A 19,962-nucleotide genomic window follows, 5' to 3' on the forward strand; every position below is an offset into this window, starting at 1 on the left:
CAGCTCGGTGACTAGCGCTGCTAGCTGTGCAGATACATGGATTTGGGCCTGTGTCTGTGGGAGTTTGCGCATTCTCCTTGTGGTTGCGTGGGTTTCCTCCAGGCGCTCCGGTTTCCTCCCACACCCCAAAGATGTGCTCTTAGGCTGATTGGTTTACCAAATTGACACTATTCTCCCCTGAATCTGGCTAAGTTAGGGGTTCCATTCGTAGACACGCAGGGTAGAATAGGTGTAGGGTGATGTGGCGGCGCGGGCTCATTGGGCCGAAGGGCCTGTTTCCCGTGCTGGGTTGTTCTTTGTTTATATAGCACTTCCCATGACCATTGGATATGTCACAGCACTTTACTGTCAATGACGTACACTTCACTCCCCCCACCCCCCCCCACACACACACACACACACACACACACACACACACACACACACACACACACACACACACACACACACACACACACACACACACGTGTAGTCACTGTTGTAATATAGGAAATATAGCAGTCAATTGTAAGCACAAATCTCCAAAAGGTAATGTGTTAATGACCAAATAGTCTATTTTTGTGAAGTTGAATGAGGGATAAATTTTGGCAAGGACACCGTGGTGACTTTCCTGCTCCTCCTCAAAACAGTACCAAAGGATTTTTAGGTCCATCTGAGGAAACAAACGGGCACTCAGCTGAGCATCTCATCTGAATGACAGCACCTCCGACAGCGACAGTGGAACACTCCCTCAGTTCTGCACTCGAATGCAAGCCTTGACTTTTGTGCTCAAATTCAGTAGTGGAACTTGAACCTTGAACCTGTGACTCCTGAGCCACAGATGACATGGTTGCAACCATTTGGGACAATCCTGCTGACAACTAGAGGTCAGATAGCTCTAACACAAGGCAGCAATTTTACACAGAATTTACAATACAGAAACAAGTAATATGGCTCAACTGTCTGCTTCTATTTAGTCATTCATATGGGCTTCTCCCACCCGATATCACCTTACCATCCAAGCATATCCTTATATTCCTTTTTCCCTTCTCCCTTCATGTACTTAACTAACTTCCCCTTAAGTACATTCATACTTTATGTCATCTTGTCTATACTTTGTGGTAGCAAGCTTCACATTGGGGCAGCATGGTAGCACAGTGGTTAGCATTGCTACTTCACAGTGCCAGAGACCCAGGTTCAATTTCAGCTTCAATCACTGTCTGTGTGGAGTTTGCACATTCTCCCAGTATCTGCATGGATTTCCTCTGGGTGCTCCGGTTTCCTCCCACAGTCCAAAGATATGCGGGTTAGGTGGACTGGCCATGTTAAATTGCCCCTTAATGTCGGGGGACAAGTAGGGCAAATACAGGAAGTTGCAGACCTATGAGGGATTGTCGTTGGTGCAGGCTTGATGGGCCAAATGGCCTCCTTCTGCACTGTAAGGATTCTATGCAAGTCTATTATAGTAAGAAGTCTCACAACACCAAGTTCCAGTCCAACCAGTTGGAGTCCAACTACATCACGTCTATTATAACCATTCTCTGGGTAAAGAAGTTACTTCTGAATTATTTGTTGGATTTATTAGTGCCTGTCTTATATCTTATAGCCCTAACTTGGAATCCCCTTAAGTAGAAGCATCTGGCCACTGTCTATCTTATCAACCCTCTCATAATTTTAAATACTTTTACTAAATTACACCTCACATACACCCTTTTATAGAGAAAAGAGGCCCAGCCTGCTGTCTCTTTTGATAATTAGAACCACTCGGTTCTGATATCATCCTTGTAAATCTGTTTTGCAGCTTCTCTAGTGTAACACCTGAACTAGGCCAACATTTTTCTTTTTCAATTTTATTCCATTTCTTGATACATTAAATAACTCTTATGATCTTATTGACAGTGTTGTTACTTCACAGATTTGTATACCTGTACTCCCAATCCATCTGCTCCTCTATTCCATTTTGATATTAATACATGTTTTAAAACTCCCCTTTAAGTTCAGTGAGTAAATTTGAATTTTTTAGCTTTAAGTTGTTATTGACCCAGAGTTTTAATAATAATTTAGAAAATTGCTTGGGAAATAGGAATATTAGTGCGCTAGTCGGAGAAGACTAGGTTGGAGTAGATTTGTTGGGGTTGAATGATCGGTTTCTGAGTTGTATCATTCTGGTTCCAGAGCACCAGGTTCTACTGCCTGAAAGGCACAGAAATTTATGATGCCTGCAAATAAAAGTCAGTAGTACAGAAACCATCAAATTCATGTGGTCAATTTTAACGACTCAAGGTTGATTCTCCTGACATAGTATTGTCTTAGTCCGGACTTCCAACTTTCACACCAACTTGACATAATGGTAGCACCTTAAAATTGAGAGTTGAGACCTACTCCAGGATTTAAGGACACAATTTTGGCAGTCACTTTGGTGCAGTACTGCAAGAGTGCTGCATTTTCAGAGATACTGCTTTTGGTATGAGTCTATACAAAGGTCAAGTCTGCCCCAGGTGCACATGAAGGATCCCATGGCACAAAAAAGAGGAATTCTCCTGGTCTCATGGCTGATACTTGCCCTTCGACAAAACAAGTGGTCATCACTTCATTTGCTATTTGTGGGATCTTGCTCAAGCAAACAGGTTGGTATGTTCATGCCACATTATTGGCTACTGTTCAAAAGTAATTAATTAATTCTACTGCATTTTGAGAGGTGAAGCTGGGAAATACACAATTTATTTCTTTGAGTTACGTCAGGGCAAGAGCAGCGAGTGGGAGGGGAAAAAGTGAAGACAATGAGCAGGTATCTGAATGCAAGCACACAAAAATGACATGTGGAGGAAGAGGGAAAAGGACAGTTCAGGTGAAAGGAATGGAGGAAGTGTGCTTGGTTTCTCTGATAGTGTAGGGTTGGGCAATGAGACTAAATATTTTTGAAGCACAGAAAGTGCCATATAGCTCACTGCACCTGTGCTCATTCTGAAAGAATATGTAGATATTCCCATTATATTCTTATAGATTTTTATTTTCCATATCCTCAATTACTTCTCTTCGAATAGCTATTATGAATTTTGTTCCAATCACTATTTGCGTCAATGCATTCCATGTCTTAACTCTATGATCTCTTCCATGATCCTTTTGGAGATTATCTTAAATTTGTGCCCTCCAGCTAGCAATTCACATGGGTGAAAAATGGGAAACAACTATTTATCTTATCAAAACCTCTCAATTTTAAACACCTCAGTCAGATCTCCTCTTACCTTTTATTGTCTTGATGAAGAGAAAACTGATTTCTCCTCAACTGAAGCAACTGATACCTGATGTAATCTTAGTGAATCCCTTCTGCACTCTTTCCTCAATCTTAAGCAATGTTTCTGAAACAGCAGCCTAATCAATAATTTGTACAGATTTAGCATTATCAAAATTTAGCTTCCCATATTTTTCAAGTTTGCTTTAGCAATATTTCAGCTATCATTTCAAGATCCATATATGTGAATCTCCAAGTTGTAATATACTTAGGGTGAGAAAATTGTTTGTATAACTTCTTACTGTTCTCCTCCCTGTAAATCACCTTTTCATCATTCTTACCTCCTAGAAGTGCCAAAATTCAATAAACTCTTTCAAAAATTCATGTCTGATCCCTCAAAGACAATAAAACAAGCCCAGGGAAGCCATAACTTGTTAGCTATTGCCTCAAATAGCTCTGCCTGTGCCATGATCCTGTAATTTTCCAAAAACATACCTACATCTTGTTGAAAGACTGGAGTGAATCCTCACCATCAGCTCTGCAAAACAATTCCACAAATCAATCTGAGCAAAATCAAGCTTCCTCACGTAAAATTGGACTCCTTGTTTTCTCAACTTAATTTCTTTTTGGCTATATTGCTGCAAAAATCCATCCACTTGTGGATTATTGATTCCTGCAATGATTTCAAAGGCCTGAAACAGATCCTCTCTTGGCCTGTTAATCACTATTGAAGTCAAAACCATAGCACAACACTGATTTCTATAAACTCAATGAACTAGCTTGGGATGGAGGCATTCAGACTTGTGTTGTTTGCAATACTTACTTTAGAGCAAACATAGTCCTCATTATGGGAACCAAAAATGGTACACGGTTCTTAACGTTCCCAAGACTCACTAAACTACTATTGCAGCCTGAATCGTGCAGGCACTACATCCCAGGGCCCTGCTTGCTTTGGTCGCAGCTGCAAACCATTCTTAAGTCTCCCTTCCTGTTATCTTTAACCTGCCCACAAATGTTATACTTGATACTTCAAAGAACAGTCATTTACAAAGAAAGACATCTGCCAAGCTTGGGTTCACTTCCCTAAACTATTTATATCTAGTTGTAATCTACAATTTATTTCCTTTTCTAAAATCAGAACTACAGAATGTATTTTTAAAATTTCTTTCATGGGATCTGGGTATGTCTGGAAAAGCCAGCATTTGCTGCCCATTTCTAATTGTTCTTCAACTGAGAACCTGCTAGGCCACTTCAGAGGGGAGCTAGAGTCAACCACATTGCTGTCGATCTGGAGTCACATGTAGGCCAGATCAGGTAAGGTGGGCAGATTTCCCTCAAAGGATCCTAATGAATCAGATAGGTTTTTGTGACAATCTATGATAGTGTCAGTAATAGTGACCGTGGAACTAGCTTCACATTCCTGATTTTATTAGCTGAATTTAAATTCCACCAGCTACCGTGGTGGGATTTGAATCTGTATCCCCAGAGCATTAGATTGGGCCTCTGGATTACTAGTCCATGCATGAAACGAATAGCTTCTCTATTTACCCCTGCTCCAATTTGTGATTAAATGAAAAAGGGGGGACGTACCAAATTAACTTGTGGGTACATGAGACATATTATACGTGGCGTGCTAAAACAATGTTTTGGAAATTAATCTTCCAAATTACCCTGATCTGCCATTTCTGTTAATTTTTCAAACAAAGATGTTTATCAAAAAGAACCCCTTTTCTAAAACCATATTGAGCATCAGTTATCAAGGTTAAGTTTTGCATGTAATCTGCTCCTGTACTCCTTTTGAAATTTTAATGTATATTGCCTCTACTTGTTCTAACTCCAAAAATGTATCAGCTCACATTTCTTCATATTAAATTTCATGGTGCATCAATTTTCCCAGTCTACTCTCTTATCAATGTCCTTTTGTAGTTACTTACAATTAGTGACACTCCCTATCTTTTTGTCAACGCCAAACATTGTTACTGTACCCATTCAGGTCATACATACTTCATGGCATTACTCACAAGTTACCCCTGCTATTGGAAACAATCCCCTAAAATAAATCAGATAAATCTCAGTAGAAATCACAGATTTAACTAACAACCTCCATAGATGGTATGGTTCAATAGAGTACTGCCACATGCCGTCAGCAAAAGCAGAGATTTAGATTAATTAGATAGTAGTCTAAATGCAATTAGCAAATATCATATTAGTACTTCCCTTAAAACATGCATACCCTACACTGTATATTCTTGAAAACTGTAAAATAGTCACAATTTAAAAATAAACGTAATATCATAACTGCTGTCGGTGCCCTGTACAAGTATAAAATATGAGGGACTCTGTATTGACTGTTGGGTGACAACAAGAATTGGGAATCCGGAATGGCTTTTTGTCTCCAACTCACAAAAGAAACACCCAGCTGAAATCAGTTAATTTACTAGAGTTCATGGAAAACCCCGGGGACATTCCTGGTCAGCAAGGTTTGACGGATCAGTGGTTAAACTCAGAGCTGTCAGGGAAAATGTTTGAGAACATTTTTACAGCTGGATCAGACATGATGGTCTAGTTGGTTGCTTGCATGTTAAATAATTAGGAAGCAGTTTTTCTTTCAGTTAATAAAACATTAGCCTTCCAGACAGAATGTCAATGAAGCTTCTTACAGTTAGCTACTAAATTGTGTTTAGTGAGAAAGATCTTCTTTCTCCCAGCAAAAAAAAATCAGAACTACAAAAAGCAAAAAAGCTCCTTTCGCCATTTCAAGCTCAAAGGAATAATTGTAAGGAACACAATTATCATGGCTTCAGTCATCTTTCTTCCCCTGTTTATAATTTATGTGCCAGTGTTAAATATTTCAAAGCGTTGCTGAAGAACAAGGGAGTCCTTTCACAGTCTGAAGCAGAGAGCAAAGCTTTGTTCTCTCAAGATTAAATGGCATAACAAAATTTGGGAATTCCACAACAGATCTAAAAAAAGGACCACTCCCTCTTTTCTTCCTCTATTGTTCTCAATAGCTCAGCTACCAAAATGCCTTGTTAACTCATTTAAGGCTAAATTATCTGATCACTCTGAACCTAGAAGATTGCTTTCAGTCTGTTTTTTGTTTTTTTAATTGCAACTTATTAGCATTCTTTAGCTCTTTTCTACCAGGTAGCAATTTCTTAATAAAAATACTTTTAAAGGGCAATTATCTAGAAAACAAATCATGGCACCACATGGTTACGGCACCTGCTAACTGGAGTTCACAGGGATCTTAGCAACAGTATTAACAATGGCTTGGCATTCTTACCTTGAAGCTGCTTGAATCTTCCTTCCAGCTGATTATAATTGTATGGCATCTGAGCAGGAAAGCCAGCAGATAATGGTCCTGACATGCTAGATGCCCTATGTATTTCCATTTGGTGGCAATAAATTGAAGGGCAATCCAGTAAAAAAAACAGAAGGGTAGAAATCCTCCAGTAAACTCAGACAACCACTGAACCCTAACAGAAAAGGCTGGCTGCTCACCGTTGGTGTAACCACTCTACAAGTAAGCTTCTTAAATAAACAAAAATCCAGCACACCCCATTCAGTGTAGGTTGATGGTGTAAAAAAAGCGTCAGCCATAGATCAGCGTCATATTGTTTTTTGATTGTCCAGTCTGCTGGTCTCCAGACTATTTTAACCAGCAGCCTTAAAAATTCAAAGGAAGTGAACGACTGAACGGCACACCCACTAAGCACAAGCCAGCAGCTAATCTTCCTTCTTTCTGAAGCCAATAAGCACACCTTCACATTACTCCAGTCTGCAGTGTAATTTAAGCAGTAGGCAGTCCCAGTTTGAATGATGTCACTATTAACATAACAGTAGCAAGGGGTGGGAATGTACCACTTGCAAAAAAAATAAAGAGGGGTTCACAAAAGGTATGCAACAGTTAAAAGAATGAGTAATTGTTAGAAAAATCAGTTGTTCTTAAAGTATGTACAGAAGTAAATAAAATCTTCAAGTTTAATGTTTAAAAAACATGTTTCTACAAAAATAAACAAAAAATGCTTCCTGACATGGTCCCTCCTTAAAACTGGGAGAATCACAATCATTTAAGTTCCTCGTAACGGGAAAGTCTCAGATTTCCATCACATGGGAAGGAAGAAGAATTTCCTTTTACTTAACTAAGACAATTATATTTCTACACACAAGCTAACAATATTGCAAAGATGTCAACACTATCTTAAACCTCTAAGATAATTTAAAAATGGAATCACACCACAGTTTCATGTGTTGCTACTGCAAATTATTAAATTCTTAGACCACACAATACTGACAGACATTTAAAGTTTTCAGAAACAAAGTAGTACTTTCAAAATAGCTTTCTGAGACTGAGAAAAATGTGGCAGACTGGCATGATTGGCAGAATGGAGTGACTAGCGACCTTACTATTATCATAAATAACAACCTGAGGAAACAAAGCTGTTAAGGTCAATTTACCTCCAAGTAAAATAAAGGAGTGTTAATGTGTCCCTTCTGCACAAATTTGATCCTGCTTCTCTGAAACCGTAATCCCCTTTCCCAGCTTTGTTATTTATTGATCAACCTATCCTACCAGAAAAAAAATTCATGTTTTTGTGCACAATTACAGAAATGTGAACAATAATAAAACACATGGGGTGGGGTTGAATTTCTGGCTGCGTTGCGTCTGGCACAGATCATATTAGGGATCCACAGAGTCAGAGAATTGCAGGGGAGGGAACTATGCGTTTTAGTGCCAGCAAAACCCCCTTTGGGTTTCTTCCAGCCCCCAAACCCTGACATAATCTGGTTCCTGCCAGGTGAGGGTAGGAACCAGATTAACATATTCATGTATCCATTAAACATGAATAATGGATTTCAAGCCAGATTCCTCCTACTCCTGGGGTTTTCAGATCTTCGGGCACGGCAGGAATATGGTGTGAATCACTATTGGTCTCCACAAATGGAGATCAGGTGTGATGGCCACATCAGAGAGCTCAGAGTCCACTGAAGACCCTGGGTGGTCGGGGTCATGGCTGAGAACGACACATCTGTCACTGCCAACTTGGTGACCCATTGGGAGGGCCCCAGTGACAGTGATTTATGCGCAGGGCAGAGTGGGGGTGAGATCAGGCCAGCAATCCATGCTGGGGGAAGGGGTAAAACATGCCTTCAACGAGGGAGAGGGATGGGGGAGGTGCGTTGCTGGCCACGCGAGCATTTGATGCCCATCCTGCCTTCTTAAAACATTGCAATCCATCAGGTACAGGTATGCTAAAAGTGCTGTTGGGAATAGAATTCCAGGATTTTGACCCCATAACCACGTGGGAATGGTGATATAACTCCAAGTCAGGATGGAGTAATGAATGAGATGATGAATTTCAATGTACCTGCTGCTCTTGTGCTTATAGGTGGGAGAGGTTGCGAGATTGAAAGGTATTGTTCAAGGAGTCTTGGTGAATTGCTTTAATGAATCTTCTATATAGTGTATCATATTACCACTGCATGTTGGTGGTGGACGAAGTGAATGCTTATGGTGGTGGACGAAGTGAATGCTTATGGTGGTGTTAAGGATGCTAAACTAATGGGTTTTCTCCTGACATTGAACTTCGAGTGTTGTTAGAGCCGCACTCATTCAGACAAATGGAGGCTCTTCCATCACACTTATTGATTTGTACCTTATAGATAATGGACAGCTTTTGGGGAGTCGGGGGCTAATTACTCAGTCTCCGATTCCCAGTCTCTGACCTGCTCTTGTAGCCACAATATTTATACGGATGGTTCATCTCCCCAGATGCTGACTGTGATGAATCAACAATGCTAATAACACTGAATGTCAAGGAGAGATCATAACATTCTCTCTTATTGGAGATGGTCATTACCTGTGCGTGGCACAAACATTGCTTACCTCTCATCAGTCCAAGCCCCTGAACCTTGTCCAGGTCTTGCTGCATATGGATACACACAGCTTCAGTAACAGTTCTGAATAGTATGAACATTTATACAATCAGCAGCAAACATCCCCATTTCTGATCTTATAATATGGGAAAGATCATTGATGAAACGCTGCCTTGATGTCAAGAACAGTCACTCCTACTTCCTCTCGAGTTCAGCTGTTCTGTCCATATTTGGACCAAAGCTGTATCGAGGTCAGAAGTTGAGTGGTACTAGCAGCATTCAAACTGAGCAGGTCATTGCGGTGTAGGTGCCGCTTCATAGCGCTGTTGACAACACCTTCCATCACTTTGATGATGATCGATAGGATGCTGAGTGGGCAGTAATTTGTTGGATTGGGTTTATTCTGCTTTTTGTGGATGGGCCATAACTGGTGCCACACAACACACTGGATGGTATACTCAGTGTGCTATGTATTCAGAAGGACTGTGCAGTCGGCGATCATCCCTATTTATCCAATCATGAACAGAAGCATCTGCAGAATGTAGATTGGTGAGGGAAAGGTCCAGTAGCCTTTTCCTCTTTTGTTGGACCGCTCAGCACAGCATCTGCCTCAAGCTCAGTCCAACCAATACGTGTCCTTCAAAACTTGCCCAGTTTGGTTAATAATGGTTCTACTGAGCTATTCTTGGTGATGGATGTTGAAGTCCCCCAGTCAAAGTCCATTCTGTGCCCTTGCCACCCTGGATGTTGCCTCCAGGTAGTTCTGATGGTTTAAGCCATTATTGTCTTACATCAGTCTGCTAATATTTAAAAAGTATTGGTTTTTTTCAAGGAACTGGAGAGGTCTAATTGCCTTTCACATCTGGGATCCGGGTAGAAATCCAGTCCAGAACTGTGGGATGAAAATCATGTCTGCCTGTGGTATAAAATCCCCATGGAAAACTGGTTCTGACCAGCTTCCATCCAATTCTTTGTAGGAACTAGTTTTAAATAGAAACTAATGTACATCTTTCTCAGAAATCACTTTCACATTGCATGAAACCAATGTCCTTCCCAATAGTTCCTGAAGTGTGGGATTCACACAGCAGGACTGAAGGCAAATTTAAGATTATTGATATTCAGTGAAACTAGTTACCAGGAAGACTGGTCTTTAAAATGGATCTTGCTAGAGAAATCACAGGGTGACATGTGCGCAAAATGGAAAATGTGTTCTTGGCACACCAGGGTAAGTGCTTTTGAGTTGGGACTGTGGCACATTTGAGGAAGACAAAGCTTTACTTTAAATCCAATCCAGAAGTATTGTGAAAGATTAAGTACTGTCACGTTAACATTCTTCGTCCCATTAAGAACAAAATTCTCAAAAGCTTGTCCGCGTTTTAAAAGGTATAAACTCAAATAGAATATAACTAATCACATCTGGTGCGGCCACACTTGGAGTATTGCACACAGTTCTGGTTGCTGCATTATAGGAAGGACTTGGAAGCATTAGAAAGGGTTCAGAGGAGATTTACCAGGATGTTGCCTGGTATGGTGGGAAGGTCTTATGAGGAAAGGCTGAGGGACTTGAGGCTGCTTTTGTTAGCAAGAAGAAGGTTAAGAGGCATATAAGATGATCAGAGGATTAGATAAGGTGGACAGTGAGAGCTTTTTTCCTCGGATGGAATGGCTAGCACAAGGGGACATAGCTTTAAATTGAGGGTCGATAGATATAGGACAGATGTCAGAGGTAGATTCTTTACTCAGAGTAGTGAGGGCATGGAATGCCCTGCCTGCAACAGTAGTGGACTCACCAACATTAAGGGCATTTAAATGGTCATTGGATAAACATATGGATGATATTGGAATAGTGTAAGTTAGATGGGCTTTGGATCAGTTTCACAGGTCGGCGCAACATTGAGGGCTGAAGGGCCTTTACTGCACTGTAATGTTCTATGTTCTATGTACATCCGACACAAGTAAATATTAAATGTAGGTAAATAAAAATAAATGAGCTTTGTACCAACTGTTAATGCACCTAGTTAAGATTGAATAAATATTTGATGCAAATACAGTAAAGAAAGAACTTCTTTCACACCCTCAAGACTTCCCAAAGAGTGACACAACAAACTATTTACTTTCTATTTTGGAATAAAACATGGCAGCCAATTTGCATACAGCAAAATTACCAGTTCTTTGCTGACTTAAATTGAGAGATTAATGTTGTTGAGAGATTAATGTTGTTGAGAGATTAATGTTGTTGAGAGATTAATGTTGTTGAGAAAGTGAAGAGAATAATCTTCTATTAGTGTCATGGAAACTTTTATAACCAAGAGAACAAGCAGACAAGTTTGTGGCATAATGCCTCATATGGAATGCAACTACAATAACACTGAAGCACATCTTCACCTTTACTGCACTCAAATGTTGGCTATTATATTCTTAAAGCCAGGATTGACATTTGAGCTCTGGGCCTTTGCTTTCAGAGGCAAGACTACTTTTGCTGTGAATGGTGATACTACTTCACAAGAAAAGGCTAAAAGGACTAGTATGTATGTAGAACCTTTCAAGATGTCTCAAAGCACTTTGCAGTTAAAGTACTTTTTGAAGTGTGATCACTAGTGGAAAGAGGGAAAAACATGACAATTTATGCACAGCAAGATCCCAAAAACACCAATGACCAGATAATATGTTTTAGTCATGTTGGTTAAGGGTTTAAAAAAAAACATTAGCTGGGTCTTGCCCTACTTTTCTTGGATAGTGCCTTTTACTTTCACCTGAAAAGCCAGGCCTTGGTTTTAACACTCGTCGAAGATAGAACTGCCAATAGTAGAACACTGAATTATCAGCCTCGACAATGGTGCTCAAGTTTTTCAACTGACACTAGGATTCACAACCTTCTGGCTGAGCGAATACAGTGCTGCCACTGAGCTGAGGCTGGCCTTACAACACCGATGCAGGTAGTCGAGGGGTTTGGAATGTTTTAAAAGAAAACAAAATTGTCAAAGGATATAGACCTAACTGTCACATTTGTTCCTTGGTCACACGTATAACAAACTACTTCAACAGATCTCATGCACTTCGGTAAAGCTGTTTATGGAGCAGTAATTCGAGGGTAACAGAGGAAGGCATCGTCATTTCCAAAGAAAGGAGAACGGTTCATTGTAATGCTAAGAGGAGGAGAGAACAGTGGCATTAATTAAAACACATCAAAAAAAATGTTCACCTGTGTTTACATCAATATAGGGTTTGCATCATCAGTTTTTGATCAAAATTTGGAAACAATGAATAGAGGGCATCGTAGTCAATATGTTTACAAACGGTTTGCTGTGCAATAAAGGGAGAATTTTAACTTCTTAATTCGCAGGTACATAATCAAAGCAGCATTGGATTGCCCTATGATAACTGGTGGTTGTTGGGTGGCATGGTGGCACAGTGGTTAGCACTGCTGCTTCACAGTGCTAGGGATCTGGGTTTGATTCCAGCCTTAGGTGACTGTGTGAAATTTGCAGGTTCTCTCCATGTCATCATGGTTTTCCTCCAACAGTCCAAGGTGTGTAGGTTAGATGGGTTGGCCATGTTAAATGCACGGGTTTATAGGAATTGGGCAAGGGAAGTGTGCCTGGGCAAGATGCTCTTTCGGAGAGTTGTTGCAGACTTGGTGAGCAGAATGGCTTCCTTCTGCAGTTATACATTACATTTTAAGCTACCAAAAATAGTAGATAACTGCAGCTTTTGTAGTTTGCAAAAAATTAGAATTCCATTTTTCTTTTTACTGATTGCAATCCGACAATAAAGTTCCAATTTTTGATTACTACCATCATGCATAATAATTCAGGCTGATCACAAGGTCTTCATGTGCCTTCCTTCAAGAGTTCCTTATCCTTTTAATAGAAAGTAATTCATTTATCTAATAGGGACATAAAGGAAAACCACGAATATTTGAAATTAAATATAAACTTCTACAGCATCTGAAAGAGAAAGATAGCAACTTTGGGGATTTAATATATAAGCATTTTGTTATGTTAAAAGCATTTTGTGTTTTAATTTCACAAATTCATCTGTGAGAGATCTTTCTAAGCTTTTAAATATGAGCTGTGCACTTGATGAAGCGTCTTCAGCCTGATATGTTAACTATTTTCTCTCCACAGATGCTGCCAGACTTGCTGAGTATATCCAGCATTTTATGTTTCACCCATAAGTTTATTCACAACCCAAATTTAAACAAATTCATCATCCAATCTAGACAAATTAGGCTGAGAAGCTCATTTATGTGCAGCTGTTTTAGATATAAAATGAGCTCCATGTGGGCCTCCTCACTAAAATTGACTTTCCGTGAACTGAAATTGCTTTCATTTTGGAAAACCAGATCAATAGCAGGCCTAACCAGCAGCCCTTAAAAGGGACCTTTCTGCCACCACTGAAAAGGTAGTCTTAAAAAAAATGTGAAGTGTGGTAGGTGCATAATACCTTTTCTACCTCCACACATTAAATCAATAGGGTGCTACCAGCCACCACTTGCTGCCTCCCCATTCGTGATTTCTTTTGGGAATGATCAAGCATTGAATCAAGCCCAAGATCAGGTGCAATGCCTTTTCTTGTCAGCTTGGATCTTGTTTGTCTCTCTGTAGTGGACTATGAATTGGATTCAATTTGAATTTGTTTTTGGAACAAGCAAGGAATGGATTTGAGTTTGCCCAGTCCACTCTGGGCTTTGTAACTTTAATGGAGTAAAAGCATGGTTTTAAAAATTCCTGATCAACCCGACATTGGCACAAACCAGTTTCCAAGTTTACTTCCAAGATCAGCTTAGAATTGTCATTTTCTGGAAATACAAAAATACACCTTTTGTTGAATCATGTTTGTTAAGAAAACAAATTCTATTCATCGAATGAAATGTAGCAAGGAAGTGGCTTTGAAATAGTGAAATACAACTTAAATGAAATATTCTACCACTGTAAAGTAAGTCCTCACTGAACACTATTTTGCTTAAATATTATTAATATAGTGTCACTATATCCATTTAACGTTATCAGTTTCATTTTAACGTCAGTGGCTGCTGACTTCCTCTTCTACGGCCTAACTGCTCACAAAATCTTTACCCCAGTGCTTCTGCTTGCAGTCCCCTTAGCTCCCAATGTTGCTTCCTATCTTGGCTCTCCAGCCTCCCCTCATGCACCTTCCTCCCTCCCGTCCCCCCCCCCCGCATTACTGTCTAGGGGTCACCCTCACTCTCTCTTAATATGTAGTATGACCACCTCTAAACATGCTCTCCATGTAGTTCTTAGCCTCACAAATGCGTCAGTAACTCCTGTCATTGCTCGAGTTTTGAAACTGTCATGACAGGGATGAGCGAGCGTATAGATTATGTAGCCCCATTACTACACCGCATTGGTTAAAGAGTTAATGTACTCACTGAAGCAACCAATTAATCACCCTCACTACCATTAGACCCAGAATAACATTACACATGATGCGTACACACATGGGTTCTGTTAACCATTCTATTTCAAGCAAGGCAAGCTTTCTCAGTTCAGCCCAAGTTCATAACTTAAAGCTCATCTGTCATGTGATTTACAGTAAATCACTAGTCTTTCCCTTTAAACCAGTTTTTCCTCATCAATTAAAACATCTGTAGTGCAACAATTCTCCCAATCAAGTACCATACTGGCCAAGTGATATCTCGGATAAGGCATTGTTAGTCCCAGTCCAAAGGTGACTTATGACCTTCTTTAAGAAAATCTAGATCATCTTACAAGCATCCAGATAAAGTAAAGTCTTTCCAAATTTTGGAAGAAAAAGATGGTTCGTAACAAAATCCAGAGCTCAAGTTTCTATAGCTGGTGAAACTTCCTGTATTTATGGTTGTCTAGGCCACGGGACGTATATCCAATTTACAACATCACAAAGTGTGCGTTCCATGCGGCCTAGCTGCCCTGCCTTAACTGTATTTTGCTTGACAGGCTACTTATCAAAGCTTAGAGAGCTGTAGGTAGAAAGTAGAATCACTCACCAAGTAGCTCCTTCCCTTGTGCCAACGTTACCTTTTATTCATGACGTCACATGTCAAAGTCTGCCTGTGTGCCACTCTCACTAGCTGCTTTTACGCACTGCTCAGCTCTCAGTCCTCCCTGCCGCTTGACAATGAGCTAAATACTTGCATTCTTAAAAGATTTTTTAAATTAATACTTATCCTCACCACCACTTAATGTACTACTTTAAACTTTAAGAATACAGTAAACCTTATCAGTTAAAAATAAAAAACTGTAGATTCACCAGTTTCTTGCTTCCCTTCTGTTTGTGTCTAAGATTTACCAATACTAATAAACCTTACTATTATTAATAAATCTTATTAATACTGATAAATAATAAATAAATAAATATACCTTGCTAGTGGTGATACATGGCAGTTTAGTTTTCTACTCCCAAGCTGTGTTATCTTCACAGGTCCATTCCTCTCCACCTGCCCGGGTGGGAGTTGAACACTATGTCCCCAGAGCATTAGGCTGGGCCTCTGGATTACTAGTCCCGTGACATTACATGGGATGTGCGTGCGTGTGAGCTGGAAGAAATGGTGCTGTGGTGATAAATATAAAGCAACAGCTTATCTAAATGAGTATCATCACAAGAACATTTTAACAGGTTATGCTGAGACACTTAGGACTGAAATACAGTTCATTTGATCTTGTGTCTCCAAATTCAATTGCAGCCCTCAGTAATGATGAGTTCCACAGATTCACCACCCTCTAGCTGAAGAATTCCTCCTCATCTTAGGTGTTAAGGTGCATCCCTTCACTCTGAGGATGTGCACTTGAGTTTTAGTCTATCCCACTCATGGAAACATCCTCTCCATGTCTGCTCTATCTAGGCCTCTCAACATTCTGTAAATTTCAATTACATCCCTCCCAGTCATCCTACTAAACTCCATTGAGTATAGACCCAGATTCCTCAACCACTCATATGATAAACCCTTCATTCATGGGATCATTCTTGAGAACCTCCTTTGGACCCCTCCAAGGGCAGCACATCTTTCCTTAGGTATGGGGCCCAAAACCGCTTACAATATTCCAAATGGGGTCTGATCAGAGCCTTATACAACTGCAGCAGTACATCCCTGCTTTTGTATTCATGTTAAATGTTAAGTGGAAGCAGGTGATGAGTGAAGCAAACACACAATTGGATGGTTGTAATGGCAAGGGTATAAAATGTCACACCTGCTGGGAAGGATTAATGTATTGGCAGGTGGGAGTAAGACTGAGTTATCGGATGTTGGTGGGTCCTGATGGAAAGGTCCTAGGGCAAACAGGTTGGGAAGGTCAGTGGGCATGGCTGTTCTTTGCTTTTGTGATCCAGTGAAGTATCCCTGCTCTTCCTGGCTCACAAAGAAAACCAAAAACAATTCTTCTATTTGTGCTTCTATTGCTTGCCGCCAAGACCAGGCCTGAGGTTAAAGTAGTAGATCAATCTCAAATGATGTCACTGGAACAGAATCCTGATATCTTCAGGTGAATGCTGTGCTTCCCTGACCAAAAGCGCAGTTTAAAATTCTTACCCATGGGAGGGCAAAGAAATCACTGCAAATAAGTCACTGCAGTTACTTCAACTGCCCACACCCTTTTCTATCAGGTGCACCTTGTTAAAATCAAGCATCTTTTTGTATTGATTTGAGCTCATTAAAGGACAGACTGGGTATAGCTTTCTTCCCCCAATTGTTCTGCCTGTCATTGAATGTTTATTAAAACTATGCGTCCAGCAGGCACGTGCTGTAGAACAATTATGCACTCCAGATGATGCATATGCAATTAGAACAGATGAGAGGAAATGAGAAAACGCAAAAGCAGCAAAAATTGTTAGGATAGAAAGGGTGAACTGTTCTATAATTCATCTAGTGACTATGGATTGATTCTACAGGTTAAAAGCTGCACCTATGCTCAGTTTTCAGAGGATGATGTTTTCAATAGTAATATTCTGCCATTTTGAAGAAACTCTAATAAAGCTCAAGTGCTTTTGCACTGGCTTTGGGATATCACCACTCTCTGATATACGTGTCTCAGTTAGCTAGTAGCAATTCCAGCTAAAACTTGTCAAACAAGCTGAATCCATGGCTAAAGACACATTTTCACTACGGTCAATGGCTACAAAAGACTGGTTTTACTAGATATACACAGCTGTGGGCTTCAATGGATCTGGCAAGTTTATTTAGGAATTGCTGCTAGCCGTGCAAAACATATACTTGAGAAGCTAGTGGCCATCTCACTAAATACTACTTAAACGCTTTGGTAGTTAATGTTTTACACCATGTGATGCACATTGTTACTTCAATGATATGAATATTGGCAGAATTTCAAAAGCAAATGCAGAAAATATGCATACCTTATAACTGCAGCATGCTTTTGAGCATTCAACGTTTAACCTTGACAATGAGCGAGTGGTAGTATAGGCTATTTAGTCCTGATAAGTTTCAAGGATCAAGCACGTCAGATCAAGCCCAAGATGGGGTGCAATGCCTTATCTTGTCAGCTTGGATCTTGTTTATCTCTATTGTGGAGACTATGAATTGGATTCTATTGGAATTTGAATCTAGATTTTGGAGCAAGCAAAGAACGGATTTGGGTATGCCTGGTCCAATATTAGCGTGGCTTTGTAACTTTAAGAATGGAATTAATAAATTAAAAATAAAATAGTCCTGATAAGTGCCACTGCCTAGCCAAATCCCACATCCAGATATACATACCAGGGTAAGTTGCTGGTTGACAATCAGGAGTGGAATCCCTACTCAGAGGCAATTTCAATAGCTCATTTCTACAATGGTTAAGAGCTGCTAAATGGCCCATTGTAAACATGAAACCTTGCATATGGTTTCTTTAAACAAATTTTGGAATCCAATGTTGTATTTCCTTTCTTGTCCCCCACCGCTACCAAATGCACTACAACCTTGGTAAGACGGACCCACCAGGAGGTGATCTCGTTAGATACAGGATCTCTCAAATTAAAAATGAACCATCACAGAATTATATTTTCTCAAGTTTCTTTTTACTCTTTCAGATCCAAGAGAAAATCTAGCTTCTCCAATGTATCCCCATAACTGTAATCCCTCACCCTAGAACTATTCTAGTAAATCTCTTCTGTATTCTCTATAAAGCCTTCATGTCCTTTATGAAGTGGTGCCCATGTTGTTTTATTTGTTTATGTTATGGGGGTGTCACTGGCAAGGCCATCATGTGTTGCCCATCTCTAACTACTCTTGAAAAAGTGGGCATGTGCTGACTTACTGAAATGCTCCAGTCCACCTGATGCAAATATACCCGCAGGGCTTTAGAGAGGGAATTCCACTTGTGGGTGTTTACTCTGCTGCCTTGGTGGAGGTGGTTGAATGTTTAAGATGGGTTCTGATCAAGCAACCTACTTAGTCCAGAATCATCAAAATTATAGAATTCCTACAGTGCCACTTGGCCCATCAAGTCTGCACCGACAGCAATCCCACCCAGGCCCTATCCCCGTAACTTCACATATTTACCCCGCTAATCCCCCTGACACTAAAGGGGCAATTTAGACAGGCCAATCAACCTAACCCGCTCATCTTTGGACTGTGGGAGGAAACTGGAGATCTAGAGGAAACCCATGCAGACACAAAACATGCAAACTCCACACAGACATTGCCGCAAGCCAGGAACTGAACCCAGATCCCTGGAGCTGTGAAGCAGCAGTGCTAACCACTGTGCCACTGTGTTGAGTTTCTTGAGTATTGTTGAAACAGCTCACGTACAGGCAAGTGGAAACTTTTCCTGACAAGACTTGTATCTTGTAAGTAGTGGACAGGATTTGGGAAGTCACATGGTTAATTACTCACCACAGAATTCCTAGCCTCGCTCTTGCAATTGTAGTCAAATGGCATGTTTATTGACTGTTTACGCCATTTGCACACTGCAGCGAGGTCAGAGAATTTGGTGCCTGGTCAAATTTCCGTTCACTGCAGCAGGATGGGAAAATCCTGTTGGCGTGAACAGCCGTAACATTCTGACCATAGTTTTTAGTGGCCCAAGCCTGAATGCTATCCACGTTTGCTGCTTCTGGGCATGGACTGCTTCAGTACCTGAAGAGTTATGAATGTTACAGAACATTGTGCAATAAATTCAAACCTTAAAATGGAGGGAAGGTCATTGATGAAGCAGCTAAAGATGGTTGAGCTTAGACACGATTCTGAGGAACTCCTGTAAATGAAGTATGAAAAGTATACATCTTGCCCCACAGACAGATAATTCAACGACTTGCATTTATATAGCACCTTTAACAGCCTTTAAAGTACTTAATTGGCTATATAAAGCACTATATAAAATGTAAGTTCTTAAATTACTGAAACATTCCAAGACGTAGATCAGCAGCATTAATGATTGGAGCAGTTAACAACAGCAACTGGGGGAGTTTGGTGGATTGGTTTGAGTGAAGATTTAGTAGGGGGAAGACGTATCATCAGTGATTAAGGGATGAAACATAACGACAGGTGATATATGCTGAAATGATGTTGGGAGAAGCACTTTCGTTCCATCCAGCTCTGTGTTTAGGTAAATATATTTTCAAATTTTAGCCTGTTTGTAGTCCTTTCACCACGTGTCCATTCGCATATAAGCCTCATTTTCTTGAGTACAGCCAACAACAGCTACCCAACCTTGTGTAAACCAATCTTGCAGTGGAAATGGCAAACACTTCAATTCCCTAATTGCATGTACACAGATCTGTGGTCTATTTCAGACCAGTAACTCAAGAAAGCAACTTGGGAACAGGACAGTTTAGATCTAGTACTCAGCAGTGGGGTATTGTCGAGTTGGAAAGAGATGATGTCCTTGAGAGAGCTGGGACAATAACCATTTCTTTGAAGTAGGGGTAGGCACGGTGGC

General features: G+C 40.3%; 1 protein-coding gene across 2 annotated transcripts in view; it reads right to left on the minus strand.

Annotated features, from left to right (window-relative positions):
* The window catches only part of sptbn1 (spectrin, beta, non-erythrocytic 1), a 260,511-nt gene that overhangs the window by 121,607 nt on the left and 118,942 nt on the right, over positions 1-19,962 (minus strand). Inside the window, exon 1 of one of the 2 annotated variants that reach the window (XM_080200450.1) lies at positions 6,498-6,894. The exons of the other annotated variant lie outside the window; for it this stretch is intronic. Within the exon in view, the coding sequence (XP_080056576.1) occupies positions 6,498-6,606 (109 nt within the window). The 5' untranslated portion in view covers positions 6,607-6,894. Of the gene's footprint in view, positions 1-6,497; positions 6,895-19,962 lie in introns of those variants that run through there. 2 annotated transcript variants of the gene reach the window in all.

The sequence above is a fragment of the Carcharhinus amblyrhynchos genome, chromosome 12 (genome assembly GCF_965287045.1).
Source record: "Carcharhinus amblyrhynchos chromosome 12, sCarAmb.v2.hapA, whole genome shotgun sequence".
NCBI classification, from domain to species: domain Eukaryota; kingdom Metazoa; phylum Chordata; class Chondrichthyes; order Carcharhiniformes; family Carcharhinidae; genus Carcharhinus; species Carcharhinus amblyrhynchos.